The sequence below is a fragment of the Tarenaya hassleriana genome, unplaced genomic scaffold (assembly GCF_000463585.1).
Source record: "Tarenaya hassleriana unplaced genomic scaffold, ASM46358v1 Cleome11, whole genome shotgun sequence".
NCBI lineage: Eukaryota > Viridiplantae > Streptophyta > Magnoliopsida > Brassicales > Cleomaceae > Tarenaya > Tarenaya hassleriana.
This window is the reverse complement of record NW_010961290.1, coordinates 3,519,394-3,536,661: the sequence shown is the minus strand read 5'-3', so window position 1 is coordinate 3,536,661 and position 17,268 is coordinate 3,519,394. Positions and strand designations below refer to the sequence as shown.

The window sequence follows — 17,268 nt, the reverse complement described above, 5'->3', positions numbered from 1 at the left end:
ACCATTAAAATCCAACGAAGTTGACCAGGAGCAATATCCTGAAATGGCTGAATTATAAATGGAAAGATAAATTATACTTAAAAGTAAAAATATGATAAGAATCGTATGTAAATACTAAGTATAATCCCATTTTCTTTTTTCTGTTAAAACAACTTTTCGTTAAAAATAAAATATCTAATTCATGTTATTTTATAAATAAATAACAAAAATAAGAAACTTTAAGCCTTTTGGGTCATGGAAAACTTGAGACAGAGAGAAGCAACATGGGATGTCCTTCCGGTTTAAGCCAAACATAAGGTTCCTTGAGTTATGACAAACCGAAATTGCCGATTTTATCAAATAACCGAAGTAAACCGATTTTTGAATGAACGCTTGGATTTATTTTTGGAATCAAAGAGTCAAAGACCGACCAAATGTGGAAATTACCAAATAGGTATATCATGAACTTTCACCATATATACTTCGTTTTTATGGTTGTACAATGAAAAGTGTACCAATGAAATTGAAATGTTAAAATCCAAATGGTTTGTTAAATATTTTTAGAGGTGTTGGTAGCCATATGTTTTTTATTATTATGAAAAATATCCCGAAATTAAAATTTTGTTTTTCTATTTTTATATTTAAAAATTGTTGAACTTTATTGGATATAATTATAATAAAATTTATTGAATTTATATTAAATATAAAAATAATAAATTAGAAGAAAAAAATTAAATTAAATTTTAAAAATAAAACTAATCTAGTAAAATTTAATCCTGATCAAAATCTAAAAAAATAAATAATTAAAATTTTTTTTGAAAGATAAAAAATATTACATTAACGGTTTAATTATATTTTGCATTTTGTACTTCCCTTGTGTCGGCTAATGTTAATGCTTTGCTCTTCGTTTTCCACGATATCTGACTTTTTTTTCTCTCATTTGAACAAACACAAAATGAAAAAATTTGAATCTTATGTTTTTAGAATCCATAAGGGACAAAAATAAAATTATCAGCTATTGATGTTCAGTAATTAAATTTTTTAGAATTATATCAAATTTCAACTTTTTTTTATATAGTTATACAAAATAATAAGATATATAAAAAGGACATTTCTAAATTATATCAGGGTTTAGATTTTATATTTAAAATCTTAAAATCAATATTTTAAAAATTAAGATCTTTTCATCAATGGACATATACTGCTACTGTATTTCCAAAATTTTTTTTTATTGAAAATCAATTATTTAGATTTTTTTCTTAGTTGGAATTCAAAATAAAAAACTAAAACAGACTTTCTAACCATTGCCGTACCGGTTCAACGAGAACCGGTTTCATTATTAAACCGGGAATAAAAAATGATTAAACCGAAGACACATGGGGTTTCGGGTAGGATCTATCTGGAAAGGAAATAATTGATGCCACGTGTATTTGCATAATTCACACATGGGTCAAGAGCAAGTGAGAGACAGACAATCACACGCACCCCCTCACACACCACACCAAACAAGCTTATCCAATTATGTTTTATTTTTTTTATTATTATGTAATTTAATTTAAAACATTTTCCAATTATAAAATTACAAAGGCGGAAGGGAAAAGTTAAATTAAACGGTTCAAGATCATTTAAGTTGCTATTATTTATAAAGTTAATCTTTGACTTACGTGTATATTAAATAGTTAACAAATATTAAAAATGGTTTTAGACTTTTAGTGCATGGGATTCTTGAAGTGTTGTGTTTTAAGATATATTCCTTTACTAGGCCATTTTTTTTTTGAGTAAGTTCTATTTCATGTTATTTTAATTCCAAAAAATTTATCTCGTTTTCCGATTAATCTGATCACGGTCGGTTATCGTGATTACCAATTTTCAATTAAAATTAAGAAAAAAATATGGTTATTGTGAATTTAGATTGGATCATAATTCATTCAATATTCCAAAGACAAATTGTTATTTTGTATGGTTTGATTTTTATTTTTATTTTTATTTTTTTGGAAAAGGGTTATGAGCACTTTCCAAACTCCAACTCACGTATCTTCATAATTTTTAAAAATAATAATTAAAAACGAATTTATTCGACGAACGAACCAATACAACAATGTTTTCTTTTAGGAAACCTCTTCTTCAGCCGGAGGCTCTAGTCCTTCTTCATGGATTTGTGGATACATGTCATTTCATCACATACGAACAATTAATTTTTTTTGATAGTGGGGTTTCAGCTAATGCTCACAACTATACAAAAACAATCGTTTTGAATAAAATAAAATTATTAGATTTGGTAGTGTAGGCCAGTTTTTTGTCGGTTGTAATGAAGAAGATGGTTTGTCGTTGTCCCGAATTCTTCTGTTAGCTCTAATAACTGAAGAAAGAATCGAATCTTGCATCATTACAGAATCTTGGTTGGATGAACATGGGCGGGCTTTCAGTGAAATACCCATGGGCTTTCAGTGAATCTCGGTTGGCCCAACTCGTATAATTTTCAGCTTGGATTAAATTATTTAACCCAAATGGCTGGGTTACCATCCGTGGAGTCAGATTGAGGATATACTGGCAAGACATTCATGGAGCCGGGTTCAGGAGCTAAGGGTAACTATCGGATCTATGCCTTCATCCTCTTTCGCTCTCTCGTCTCCTCTTTTTGTCTATTGAATTCAGATTTCCGGCGTTTGTGAATGTTTTTCTATGCTTTTGATTCCAAATGATCGTATGGATTGGGTGATGAGTCTGGGTTTCTGATTTCTGGGTTCTTACATTCTGAATTTACTCTGGTCGTGGGCTGAGATCCTTTTATATGATTAACCCTTGATTAAGCACTTTGCATTAGTCATTCAACTTTCCGAATTTGGCTACCTGGAAGTGCCAAATGTAAGAAGACACAGCAAATCAAATACTAAATTAAATTCTTACCATAGAGTTGCATGGAAAAGAAATTGGATCATTTGCTTAGATAAGCGCCTTTGGGTTTTTAGTAAAAAAGGAGATAATTCTAAGGCTGGAACAGGTCTAGATCGTGTCGGGATCCTAGTCCTGTATCATATGCCTTCACACTTTGATCTTCTGTTGTTCTAATGGACATAAAGATTGAAATCCTTCAGCTTTGGTATAGCATTAGCTAATATCCTTCGGCTACTTTTGCCCGCTTGCGCATGGGGATCCCTTATTTTGTACATCTTTTGTAGAGTCTGATTCTGATGTAAGGACTATGTTTTTGGGTAAAGGAATACAACACTCACATTTGACCAAAAAAAAAAAGACTGGATCTTGACGGAAAGGTTGTTCTAAACTCGCAATAAATCGAGATTTTGGAAGATGGGTTTGTTTGATTTCAGGCTTGTAAGAAACTGAACAGAAGAGATCTCTCCGACTGTGTCATGTACGCCTCTTGTGAGCCATGCCCAATGTGCTTTGGAGCCATCTATTTTTCCAGGTTCAAGGTACACATACATTTCATGGTTGTTGTCTCTCAAATATGAATCAGGTTCTTTTTCTTTTTCGTCGTTTCGGCCGCCCTGAGATTTTCGTTATACGCAATTATGGCGCAGAGGTTTGTTTATGGGGGCAGAGCCGAGGTGGCTGCGACGATAGGGTTCGAGTCTTCAATCTCCGATGATCTGAAACGCCAGCTGGAGATCAAGAAGATTGGCGGCGAAATGGCTGCGCTCGCTGAACAGATCTTCGCAAACGCCTAGGACAAGTTTCACTCTTTAGAGTTTCGTGTTTTGTCTTCGTTTCCATGATTGTATCTCTTTGTTATGTGGTGTGCTCGGCTAGGAACCTCAGCACTACTCGAAGAGTTTCGGTTCTGTTTGGTTTACCAAAACCGAATGAAGATTGAGTGAAATTGAGGTGAACCGGTTTTGGCTAAACGCTGCGTTTTTGTTGGAGTCGAGAACTAAGGAACCCTGTAAAAACGAATTGGGCTTTCGTAAGCCCAACAAGAAGATCATAGGATAAAATCTTGGCCCAATAACGAATCTCCACGTGGCCGTCACGATGCTATGCAAAACCTTATCCAACAAACCATCAGACAGAAACAGCGTATGCCTCTCTCTTCTCCGATTGATCCTTCTTCCTCTACCAGAAAATCTTCATCACTCAACTCTTAGAAGAACCCCCCAAAAAAAAATCATGGAGATTTAGGAAAAAAGAAGGGAAAGATTCAGTCTCCAGAACCCTAAAAAAAAGAATGGCAAGTGCAACCGCAAAACCCACCTTCTCTTTCCACCGGCTTTCTCAAACTCTTTCTCGTTCTTCTCCTTCCCCTAAACCTCCATTGTTGCTGAGACCAGCGAAGAGAGAGCTCCACCAGCTCTCGATCACGTTCTCGCAGCACAATTACCGTTTTTCTCCTCCCCGCTCCATCGACGTCTCCCAAGAAGACAACCCTTCTCCTCCCCAGTCTTCGGATCAACCGGAAGGTGGTTTACTTCCGGAGCAAGAAATAGAAACTCCGGACGAATCTTCGATCGACAGCAGAAGATTAGAGGAGAAGTTCGCGGTGCTGAACACCGGGATCTACGAGTGTAGATCATGCGGGTACAAGTACGATGAGTCCGTAGGCGACCCGTCGTATCCGATTCCTCCAGGTTTCCAATTCGAGAAGTTGCCTGACGATTGGAGATGCCCAACTTGTGGAGCCGCGAAGAGTTTCTTTCAGAGCAAAATGGTTGAGATTGCAGGGTTTGCTCAGAACCAGCAATATGGGTTTGGTGGAAATACGCTTACTTCCGGGCAAAAGGCTGGTTTGATCTATGGGACTTTGCTCTTGTTCTTCATGTTGTTCTTGAGTGGTTACTTCCTCCAATAATTGCCCACAAGTAAAAATGAGTGAAATGTGTCTGTCTATTCATGGTAAATGTGTCTGTTTATGGTAAGAGAACAGATTATACGGTCTTCAGCTTTTCCACTGCTTCCACTTTGAGTTTCTGTCTAGGGAAAGTGAATTTCTAGTGGATTGTGATTCAATATGTGGTGGCTTTCTTGTTCTTGTTGATCTAATGGATCTGATTTTGATTTGAGAATGTTTGTTTTCAGATTCGACCTCATTGCTAGATTCAAACACAGAAACTCGGATTCTGATTGACAACAGAATTAAAAAAAACAGAAAGACACAACAGTACATAAAACTATAACAGAGAAAGAAACTTCAAATGTATGACTCGATGGTATACACAATGTGTCTGAACTCAAACTACAAGTCTCATCACCAGCTTTGCTTCTTCTCTCTATAAATTCTCGAGAAACCGAAGCCGCAACACTCTGGGAGATATTTCTGTTTCTGCCACAGTTGGAGGGTAAGTCTCTGAAGGACACAACATCGGTCACCCCACAAGTTTTCGAAATCAAATCTAGACGGTATTGGCCTGTTCATTCATTCGCTCGTTGTTCCCATCTGCGTCTGTTGTGCCTTGGCCTGATAAACCATTTTCTTGCCGGTTTTCCCATTTGTTTCGCCTGATGCAACTCCTTGCAGATAGTAAACACCATCCATGTTCCCAGCTCCCCCTGGCCTGTTGATCCATTTCGTAGGAGGCGAAGGCAATGGGTTGACATGATGGACACTCTCACCTTTTGAATAGTTGTCGTGTTGTGTCCTGTTCGGGTGATTATCGGGTGGTTGTCTACTTCTGACATTGTCTTCTATTGACAGATGGTACATTCCGGCTCTGATGCCACGGTTTTGCTGTTGCGGCTGTTGTTCTCGTGGTCTGAAGTTATTCCTGTTAAAGCCGAGTGACCCATTTGAGGAACTGGGATTTCTTGGACCACCGCTGAACACCCCAGGACCATTGTTATACTGCCCGTAATAGTAATGGCTTGACTCATCGTCGTTTCCCCTTCTGTAGTTAGAGGGGCCAGCTGGTCTCGGTCTACCACCTGTAAAGTAACTATTACCAGGTCCATTTCGGTAGTATGGGTATGGATCTAGTAATCCTGAAGCTGAACCACTTGACGATTTGATGTTAAGGGTGTTCTTGATGAGACGGTGTGCCGCTTCTCCCAACATTTGACCTGCTATAGCACCAGCCACTTGTGGCCTGCAAAAGTAGATGAATTTTATACATTACTGTTTAAGCTAAGAACTTACCCTACAATCTTTTAAATTCACAGTAGAGATTATAAACAATCGCCAGTTTCGTGCTTCTTTCTTGGACACGTGTGAGAACAACGTGAGAACCTGTGCGTTAAGAAACAAATCATATCCATTTGACATGGAGACAGTTCAGATGGAACATTAATTTCCCAGCCCTGTGATAAAATGATGGTACTAGTAGATGGTTCTAGGCAAAACAGCTAGCATTTATCATCTCAACACTTCAATCTATAGAATTGGAAACCCAGAAAGAAATAATAATACAGACTTAAATTATGAAGCCCTCACCTATCTCGGGACTGTTGGCGGCGACTACTATTGTCTTCGTGCCATAATATGGGAAATGGCTTAATATCTCCAATCGTCAAGATCTGCAAGCAAATTAATATGGCGAATCTTGATCCATTTGTTTCGCAAGTAAATGCTCAACATAAGGTCCTCATTTAACCAACTCAATTTCAGTTTGGGAAAACTCAGGCAAGAATCGCAGCTGACATGTGAATGAACAGGCGGATGTGCTGATAAACTTGACATATAAATCTAATTTTTCATTACCTTTCTGTGAAACCTAATATTCAGAAGAAAAAAAAACTACACCATTCACCATTGACAATCTCATTTGTCACAACGATACCTTGTCTGGAATGATCGCCCCTCTAGGTGGTTGCGGGATATGACTATGTTTCGCTGGATTCAGATACGTAACACTTCTGTAATAACATAAAACAAAAAAATAAGTGAATCGCAATGAGTAATTAAAATGCCCCATCAGTTTCCTGGGAATAGTCACGGGGAAGAGAAAGAAACTTACACTGCTCGGTTATGCTCGAGGCATGGCAAACTGTTGACAGGGGAATCCACTTTAGTTTGAAAACCATTCCTTTCAGATAACCAGAGAAACCCATTCATCCCTTGGCTAAACAGTCAAATCAGAACCAATAATTAGAAACAGTTTATATCCTTGATAACGGTAAAAACCAAAAACCCAGAGTAGAGAATGCCAGCTAATCAGAAATTCGGTGAATCAAAGCTAACCTAGCATTTGTGTCAATCACCCACGGAAGTCTTTCGTGTGGTGGCAACCAATGGTAGAACCGGTAGTACTCCAGAATCTGCTGGGCCAACGGGTGAGCAGGATGTACGTATAACAAATCAAGCATCACACTATTGCGAAGCTGTTCTTCCTCCTATCAGATTTATCCAAAAGTAGAATATTGAGAATTGAAGAGCTGAATTACAATGCAAATTAAGATAATGTTATGTAAGTAGAGCCTGAGTAATCCAGAATGTAAAACTTCTTGACATGACAAAAAATTGACAAACAACATAAATTCACAAAAAAGGCAGAGTTTTCACGTTTGGCCAAGTATTATGTATCCTGCATGGTTTTGCTCTTATATTGGTTTTTCTAAACAATATGCATATGCATTCCAATAGAGGTTTGATTCAGACCGTTAAAGTTTCTTCGAGCTTCCTCGTAGCAGATAACAATAGTTTCTCTTCAATGAAAGGGAGTTTGGCAACACCCTGGAACCAAGGAAAACAGCGCATGCAAACATTAGCAAGATGAAGAACAGAATTCACAGTTCACTATAAAAAGAATAATCACGGAAGCATATACCTGCCAGGCAAATCGCTTGCCATTCATGTCAATCTCAAAATCTGTACACAGTACAATAGCTTATTGGCATCTGAAACCATCATAAAGGAGAAAAAAAATGCAAAATTACCAGCAGGGTAAAACTTGAGGATCGGTGATGAAGGATCAGTCATCAACTTTCGGTATCCTTCCGGCAGCGCATTTGAGCTGTAACAATCAAGAATTAAGGTTTCCATTTCCACAGGCACCATAAACACAAAATAATAGAGGTTCCTCGGGTAGGAAAGAAGAACCTTGCAGCCGGTAGGGTTCCCATGAGCTGGTCAAAAGGTTTAAAGGGCTCTCCTATGAAAAATGTGATTTCCAAATCGGATAGATTCTTAAGGTCTGAAGCAAATGGAGCATAATGGTATGGATAAAACCTGAAAAAAAAAAAAAAGGTGAAACAAGGCTTAGAAAAGTACAAGCAACACCCTACCAAGTTGCTTCCATTCTTCAGTGAGAAAACAAACAAATCACAATATGGTAAATAGCAATTAGAAACAACTGACACGAAAACCATGCTCTTTATGGAGTAGAGAATCATCAATCTACTACGAAATAAATGGCTATATGACAAGTTACTATAAAGCAAACCGACATGTTTTCGTCTTCCCAGGAATGGAAATGTTCGAGAGAACCAGACTAACCATTGCCAAGAGCAAACGCCCTGATAATAGTAGCGGCAAACCCAGCATAAACCTTCCACATATTTCAGCACCTACAAGGAAAAATAAGTCATCATTTTTCAAAAGACAATTCTGAATTCCTCATAAAATCACAAGGAAAATTTGCAGGAGACTAGTTCGTATCATGTTGTAAGTCTCCATAATAGGTAAGAAAAAAATGTTAATGGTAAACATATAAATTCAAACTTTTCCCGACCAGATCAAAGGGCAAATAGTCAGGATAACACACCAAAATCACATTCATGGCTCAAAGAATCTTTTATTTGATATTAGAATTCTCATGTAACAAAAAAGGGAATAGTAGGAGTTGATTGACAACTCACCAAGTCTTGTTTGATTTGCTGGATTTCTTCTGGATTGGTCACACCAAACTTTTCAGCATAATATCTATCCTTGTATCCTGGCTCTCCTAGTTTAATCTAAAAACATATCAAACAGTAATTTTACTGATGCAGCTAACTAATCTGGATGAAATACGAGGATTTATGCCACATCTTAAACTATTTCCATGATTCACAAATAAAAACCCAAGAATGTTTGTGTTCCATGAATGCTTAATTAGAGAATTCAACAGCATTGTTTTACCTTGTCTTCCACCGGTGCTTCTGGCTCCTCAGAAGGGTCTCTTCTTGCTTTTTGTTTCAGTTCTTCATTGTTCTCCATAGCCTGATACAACCATCAGAAGTGTTAGCACATATAAGATACAGATACAAAAATATATGAAATTGATACCTGTTTTATTCTCGCTCTTTTCTGAAAAATTTGGTCTTCATGAATGGCAACAGATTGAATGAAATGTTCTACTCTATCTAACAAAACCTAACAGCAGGAAAAAAACCAAGAAGAATGTGAGAAGTGACGCAGTGTGGTGGTCTTACAGAAAAAACAGAGTTCATTAAATTGATTTTATTAGGATTTCTTCAACTATTGTTTGCCAATTAATTATTAAGTAACATATAAGTACACATGATTTGCACTGACAAAATAACGAAAAAGATTCTTGGCACAAACAAACACAAGAAACTGTTTCACAAGGCAAATTCTATGCTACATGAAACGCGGATGAAATGCCAAATATTTACCTCACCGGAATCAGTAAGATAACCACCCATAGCAGTAAACTCCTTTCTATATACATGCATCAGTAAGTTTATAGCACCCTGCGGTGGAAAAGAAGCAAAACGAGTAAAGACTAAATCAGAAGAAGTTAGGAGTTCGATAAATTTCCCAGTGGTATCATAGAGGCTGAAGCAAAATATTGACTCAGTACAGGGCTAATATGGTAACTGCTAGGCATACACAATTCTAATTATCTACAATAGTTATTCTTCTAAGCAATGTGCACATGAACATACCTCACGAATTTCCAAGGTAGGCATATGAGGAAGAAAGTCATTGCCGACAAAGAAGCAGAGGAATACAAAGTCATCGATAATCCTCTCAAAGTTTATTTCAAAGGGAGGATCCGGAATGGCCAGTTCATATTGCAGATATTCTCGCAGCACCCAGACGTTCAAGAACTATCCAAATCATCACATAAATGAGCAATGAGAAAAAAGACCCCAAGGAAAATTAAGAGTTAAACTCCAACAATAGCTCTTCAAGACCGGAAAACAAAGCTGATCAAACCTGATACTTCTTCTTGTATACAGGTATGTCACCTGCCGCATTAGCATTGCCTGATTTTCCAGGGCAATCTGCGGCAAAATGACCAACTTGTCCACATGCAAAACATTTTTCCTGTTGGCCAGGAAAAGTAACAACCTGAAATGTAAAAGGAGGTCAGGCATTTAACCAAGCCATCTATGAAAAGAGAATACGGTGAGTTGGGAAGTAAAACAGCTAACCTCTCTTAAGATTGAGAAGTGAACCTCATGTGTAGCTAAGGCTAGCATTATCAAGTCTGCATCCTGCATATGAGTATTTACAGTTCTTAGCAAGGAGAAAGATGAAATTCATTTGAACCGGAACCAGAAAATAACATCATACTAAAAATCGGAATTAGAACAACATTATTTTCCGTCACAATACTCACCAGACCATAAAGACAATGGCGAGTATTTGGATCGAAGCCAGGAAGATTACGCTGGAGACGGATATATGACATTATCTTGTGTTCTCCTTCGCCAGGAACATTTGAATCAGAAAGAATAACCTTCAAATGATGCCCCACAAATAAATTTAGAGACACAAATTATCCTGAAAGCCAGAAGTATAGGGAAAGTGACAACAGAAGGATTACTCCATGTGATGGAAATCATCCAATGTTGAACAGATGAGAGAGTAGATGAATCCATCACACCTTAGTATACCGCCAGCCAGGGTTATGGTTTAACCTAGTTTGAATGTAATACTGAAGAGCCACTGACAGTACACCCATAAATGGGGTTCCAGGAGTAATGACATTTGAATCTGAGGTTTCCGTTTTTTCTTTAGCAGACAACAATTTTCCCTCAACATCAAATTCTCTCTTCAACCTCTCTTCCTCGGCTTCCTATTCAATTACCAAGAGAATAAGAAACATGCACCCACCAAAATCATGTGCAAGATACAACACCAAAAGATATCAAACTGAACGCCGAAGGAAACTTACAGCCTCAGCTGCGTCTTTCGCAGCTCTGAATCGTCGAGAACGCTGTTGATTCATTTTGGCTCTAGGAGCAACCCCATCTGCAATAGTCAATACTTTATCAGGTCCCCCGTTCAGAAAATAGGCACAGAGGGCAAGACAACATGAAAAGCTTACCAATAGCCATATAAAGAAGCTTCCTCGGACGCACTAAAGAGAAAAGATGGTCAATGTACTCGAATATTGATTTGAATACATCATCGTATGTTGCAGGTGCAGGCTGCAGTGAGAAAACCGCATTAACATTTAATCATCTGCACAACACATAATTATGCGCAAATTCCCAAGCATTTCCTGTCTCCTCAAATTACAAACCGACAAAATCACCTCTAAGAAAGCATATTTGAACAGAACAAACTCTTCCTCTCTAACAAATAAGTCATAATAATTCTTACCGGTTCCAAACACGAAAACATTTCAGCAAAAATAAAAACTACCAAACTTTCCTATGACATGATCCTGTATTCTTTCATAGTAGACAACCCGATCCTCAAATAACAGTACTGTATCAAGAATCAGGAACAGAGTTCGGAATAAGAAGTCTTCGATTTCAGAATGTTGACCCAAAAGTTCAACACAAACTGTAATGACTCGTTGATTTAATCGGCATCCATAAAATTGAATCTCTAGTTCCCAGACTAGAACAGTAACAGTACAGACAAAAAAAACCTAATTAAACAAATTCAACATGAAAATTAAAAGAAAAATCTATCTAAACCCTCAAACAATCAGTTTACCGGTTAATTTCCGGTCCCCCTGCATAGAATCCGAACTATAATCCCCAAAAGTAATCAAGTTTAGCTACCTGCAGACATCATTGACACAAAAACACTCTGCACAACACATTCAAACCCTTACCCAAATCTCTCTCCACACCAATGCACGAATCTACACATCCAGATTCACGCAACACATAATAATCACAGCAAAAAATCACCTTTCCCTCGGGATGAAAACAAGGATGAATGATTCCGTTCATATCCAAGTAGAGATTATCGAATTCGAACCCATTAGGGTTAGGTCTGGTGATATCCACCGGAATTACGCCGCCACGACCGTCGTCCGTTGGTTGCTCTTCCACAACGTCGCTAATGGACTTGGGATATCGGTCGGCGAGCCACCGGTAAAACGCCGGCACACCCATCTCCGTCGGCTACAAGCTCTGGTCTTCTTCGGATCGGGTTCTGATTTTCAGGGGAGAGAGAACCGAATGGTATTTTACGGAATTACCCTTTGGGAACTCGATAGCGAACTGCCGGTACACGGGAAGGTTCTACTCGCAAATATATATAAGAGAAGAAAAAACATTACTAAAATGTACAAAAAGAAAAACTTGATTTAAAACTAATGATTACAGATACATACTTGGGGATTTAATATGTTTGATGCTCTAATGATGAGGAAGTCAAGATTTTTATTTTTGATTCTTTAACAGTTTAGAAGGACAACAAATTTTGCTTGAATTTTATAATTTAGAACAATTAAGAAAAGTGTAAGTCGAAAATTTATAGAAAATGAGAATATCGATAATAATAGATATAAAGTGGGTCCAAAACGAAAAAAAGATTGAACAATGGAGGTAGATAATATATAATAAAGGAGTATATGAAAACTAGAAGCATATAAAGAAGGGTAAAAAACACACAGTAAGTTCTAAAATATGGGAAGGTGGGACTGTAATAATAGTTGATGAAATTTGTGGAAAATGAAAAGAAAAAAAATTGATAAAAAAAATAAATGATAAATGTGGGGAGAAAAATTGGAAAAAGAATAAAAGAAAGTCAAAATGTGATGAAGGAATATATATTTGGAGAAACGTGAAATAGATCCATTGTCGGGGATCACAATTTGATGAATTGACATAATCAGATAGTTTTTTTTTTCTCATCCTTATGGCCCATTGGGCCTAATTATGATATTAAAGGCCCATTCATATCTTTATTAGAATATTCATTCGGGCCGGAAGGTACGGGAGCCTGATAAGCTAGCACCGGAAAATTCAAAACTCAAAAAGCGCATGTGGTATATACAAAGAGAATTTATACATTTCCATATCCCAACATTTTATACGTTTGAACCCATTTAACTAATAAATTTTAAATATTTTAGTTAATATAAATATTAAAAACTAAACAATTTATTTTTTTAACATAACAATCAAACTGTAATCCAAGTATATATTTTTAACATACCAATTTTTTTTTTTTATAATCCCGAAGTTTACCGGACCTTTGACCTGACTACATATTCCAGAAGACCGGGAAAACCCAGGTGAATGTCCGTCCCCACGGTTGGAAACTAATTATTTGAGAAATTTCGATGCCAATACGTAACCTTTGTTCCTTCGTATCCAATCAGGTTAACCAGCCTTTGGAAACTTTGAAACAAAAATGAAATCAATTTATTATGTCATTCAGAGTTAGGGATGTGCACCGTTACATGATTTGGTCAATGATCTCATTTCTTCTGACTTTCTTTTTTTTTTTTTATCTCAATTATTACGGCTCAATAATCGTGGCCACTAAGCAAGTATCGGTGTATTTTAATTGAATGCGAAATTTTAAATAAGAAAAAACATTAATGTAGCAAATAAAAAATAGCGTTTGATATACGAAATGTCAGGACATCAGAGTTTGAATTTAAATCAAAGAATTGTTAGAAAAACTTATCCCAATTCGAATTTCAAGTATTTTTATATTCAATTTACTTTTAAAGTCCGAAGTTCGATCCGATCTAACTCGAAAATTAGCGAGTTTTAAGCTTAAATTTTCTGACCGAAAAAATCGACTTTCGAAGCGGACTCAAATCGAGTTTTGGATTCGATTCGGTTCACCCGAAAGCTTAATATATTTTTTAAAAAAGAAAAAAAATAACATTGCAGACCAGTCCAGTCTAACTCGACCCGAAAGAATATCTAGGATCGGACTTCGAACTTAGATTTATAGGCCCAAAAAAATTGGACCGACTTGGACTTGAATCCAAACCCGAGCGTGAATTCAGGTTGGTCCAATTGACATCCTTATTGATAACTGGGTTTCAGTTATCTTAAAAAGTATTGAGATGTTTTCAACTAATCGTGGACAAAATTCGACACTAATGACATATATATATATATATGTATATATCTATATAGATGTCATCGTCAATAGCTGTAAGAAAGGATCGTATATTAATTAATCGAAAGGCATACAGTATGGCATCAATGGTCCATGTATAAAATACGCACAACGATCTCAATTTAGATCCGACATCCAAAATCTCATCTGGTCTAACCCGAAAAATAGCGGATTTCGAATCTAACTTTTTCGATCCGAAAAAAATCGAGTTTTGTTTACAAATCAATTTGAGCTCGAACGTGATTATATAAGCCTGAAAAAAATCGGGTTGGTCCAACCCTAAACCCAAAACTCTCGGACCGAGTGCAGACTTGGGCGAGGCTGACCCGATTACACCCGTACGCAAACGCATATGCATATACATATATGGATGGACAAAATATGTAGTGACATGTGTGTGTACCCGATTATTTTTCTTGTAATTTTTATTTTTTTTTATGAAATGAAATTTTCCTTGCGTGTATCATGGGATCCTCTCCCATTGTATCCGTATTTCATATTAAATTCTTAATAACAATAATTTTATTACATATAATAACAATACTTTATAAATTATTCGAAGTCATTGCCCCCGAGAAACTCTATTTATGGAGGCACATCATCTCCCCGTGAAACCGAGAAAAGGGAAAGGAAAACAAGAACGGAAAAAAAAAAACAAAAATAATTAGAGATGAAGGTTGAAGCCATTGGCAAAGAAACCATAAAACCATCTTCTCCGACACCAAATGATCTTCGAACAGTGAAACTCTCTGTGTATGATCAGTTCTTGCCTCCTGTCTACACAGTTTCTGTCCTCTTCTTCTCCAATAGCTGCCGCCATGATCAAACTCAGAGAGAGGGTCCCATGTTCTCTGAACACGACACGTCTCTGAAACTCAAGTCCTCCTTGTCCGAAACCTTGACCAGATTCTACCCTCTCTCCGGCAGGATCAACGATGGCGGAGACGCCATCGATTGCAACGACGAAGGAGCTGTCTTTGTCGACGCTCGTTCCGATTCCACTCTGCTCGATTTTCTGAAATCACCCGATTTCGCTGCTCTTCAACGGTTCCTTCCTCTGGACACCGTCGAAAATCCCTACGAATCCGCTGCCACGTGGCCTTTGTTGCTCGTAAAGGCGACGTATTTCAAGTGCGGTGGCTTGGCCATCGGGATCTGCATTTCTCACAAGATCGCGGATGCGGCCTCGATATCGATGTTCGTCCGAGGGTGGGCAGCCACTGCTCGAGGGGATAGCGATTCAGCGACGTATCCCGAGTTCACTGCGGCAAAGTTCTTCCCGCCAGCTAGTGAATCCACGAGATTTTCCGGGAAAATAACACTTGACAGGAAAATCTGCGCCACGAAGAGGTTCGTGTTCGACGGATCTAAGATCGCCGAGCTCAGGAGAAAAGTCGCAAGCGGTGACGTGGCCGAACCGACAAGGGTCGAATCCATCACCGGGCTTCTCTGGAAATGCGTGGTGACGGCTTCGAACTCGGTCTCGGAGAAGCTCTTGTCGAAAGTGCTGAACCAACCGGTTAACTTGCGTGGAAAGGTACCTTCCCTGTTGTCCGAAAACGTGATGGGAAACGTGATGTACTCTTCCATGCCCTTGATGATCGATGGGCAAGGCGAGGTCGAAATTCAAGATGCCGTGAAAGATTTAAGAAGAAAAGCCGATGAGCTGAAGCGCTTCATTCGAGATGACGGAGGGTCATCGCTGATCGGTACGAAAATGGTGGATCTGATTCTGAGTAACATATCTGGGTTAAGTTACGAAACTCACGAGCCGTACAGTGTGAGTAGCTGGTGTAAGCTGCCGCTCTACGAGGCCGATTTCGGGTGGGGTTCTCCGGCTTGGGTCACGGGCAACGTGGCTCCGGCGTTAGACAACTTGATGATACTGATCGACTCGAAGGACGGGGCAGGAGTCGAAGCATGGGTCACGCTGCCTGAACAGGTTATGCTCTCGTTCGAGCAAAACGCAGAACTACTTGCCTTTGCTTGTCCGAATCCCACAGTCTCGGTCTAAGTTTACGAGTTACGCGTTCTGTGTGTTTTAATATTCAGTGTCATTTGATATCTAAATTTATTACGCAAATATACGCATCCTTTTTCTATTTATATTAAGAACGTATCTCTACTTTTTTATATTTATTCTACAAGTTGTGTGCAATTTCTTCCGCTTCTGAGTCAACGCCATTTATTTCAATTAAGTTTTTAGAAAAATTTAAATGTTCAGTATTTTTTTATGAGATTAAATGATATATGTTAATACATTAGTTTAATTTGAGGATTTTAAATGAAATATTCCGGAACAATAGTATGTAAATACACATATATCTCAAAATAACTAAAAAAGCATCGAATAAATTCATTTTTTGATACAGAATTAATTATGATTTAGGCATTGAAATTAAAAAAAAATATGACTTTTGTTTTTTTGAAAATACAACAAACCAGCCACGTAGGCCCAAGGAGCGTTCAACGTATCTTCTTTTACAGTCATGGACATCCGAAATTTCAAATACATTTACCGCCTTGGAAGATGGCCCAAGCATACTTTTCAGCTTCACACCATTTGAAGCATTTGCTTTGTGACAGTAGTTTTCCTTCTTACAAAACCCTAATTTGAGTTTTGAGTTCTCTCTCGGAACATGGGTTACCCTGTTTATCTTCCATTTCTCTTTGCTGTGTCTTGCTTCTCTTTGTGTCTCTGTTTCGCCGAGGACACGATCACGTTCTCGACCCGAATCAAAGATTCGGATACCCTTGTCTCCAACCGTAGAACATTCAGATTCGGTTTCTTCAGCCCTGTTAATTCCTCCAGTCGATACGTTGGTGTATGGTTCAATAACATCCCTGTTCAAACCGTGGTTTGGGTTGCAAACAAGGATAATCCGATCAACGACTCCTCTGGGGTCGTTTCGATGTCTGGAGATGGGAATCTCGTTCTTATGGACGGTCTGAATCGGACCCTTTGGTCCACGAACGTCTCTGTACCGGTTTCCGGCAACGTTACTCGGGCTAAGCTCCAAGATTCGGGGAACCTAGTGTTGCAAGAAACCAAGGACGGAGGAGAAACTTTGTGGGAGAGTTTCGACCACCCTTGCGATCTCTTGTTGTCGGGAATGCCGGTC

The 17,268-nt window shown here is 38.0% G+C and overlaps 3 protein-coding genes across 3 annotated transcripts; 2 read left to right on the top strand and 1 right to left on the bottom strand.

The window, feature by feature from the left end:
- The first annotated feature begins 4,009 nt into the window (after positions 1-4,009).
- On the top strand, positions 4,010-4,964 carry LOC104805815 (rubredoxin). Its single transcript, XM_010530493.1, has one exon. It carries the CDS (start codon positions 4,166-4,168, stop codon positions 4,784-4,786), a length of 621 nt encoding a protein of 206 aa, XP_010528795.1. The 5' UTR covers positions 4,010-4,165; the 3' UTR covers positions 4,787-4,964.
- Positions 4,965-5,070: 106 nt separating this feature from the next.
- LOC104805813 (5'-3' exoribonuclease 4) lies at positions 5,071-12,283 on the bottom strand. The gene is made up of 22 exons (XM_010530491.1): positions 11,968-12,283; positions 11,148-11,250; positions 10,995-11,071; positions 10,704-10,895; positions 10,437-10,556; positions 10,249-10,311; positions 10,031-10,165; positions 9,757-9,921; positions 9,484-9,561; positions 9,134-9,220; positions 8,987-9,067; positions 8,725-8,820; positions 8,363-8,433; positions 7,967-8,095; positions 7,804-7,880; positions 7,695-7,735; positions 7,526-7,600; positions 7,109-7,260; positions 6,885-6,989; positions 6,708-6,783; positions 6,362-6,444; positions 5,071-6,017 (listed from the first exon to the last, which is right to left on the bottom strand). Exons 1-22 carry the CDS (start codon positions 12,172-12,174, stop codon positions 5,351-5,353), a joined length of 2,880 nt encoding a protein of 959 aa, XP_010528793.1. The 5' UTR covers positions 12,175-12,283; the 3' UTR covers positions 5,071-5,350.
- Positions 12,284-14,747: 2,464 nt separating this feature from the next.
- Positions 14,748-16,304, top strand: LOC104805812 (BAHD acyltransferase At5g47980-like). The gene has a single exon (XM_010530490.1). It carries the CDS (start codon positions 14,817-14,819, stop codon positions 16,158-16,160), a length of 1,344 nt encoding a protein of 447 aa, XP_010528792.1. The 5' UTR covers positions 14,748-14,816; the 3' UTR covers positions 16,161-16,304.
- The last annotated feature ends 964 nt before the right edge of the window (positions 16,305-17,268 follow it).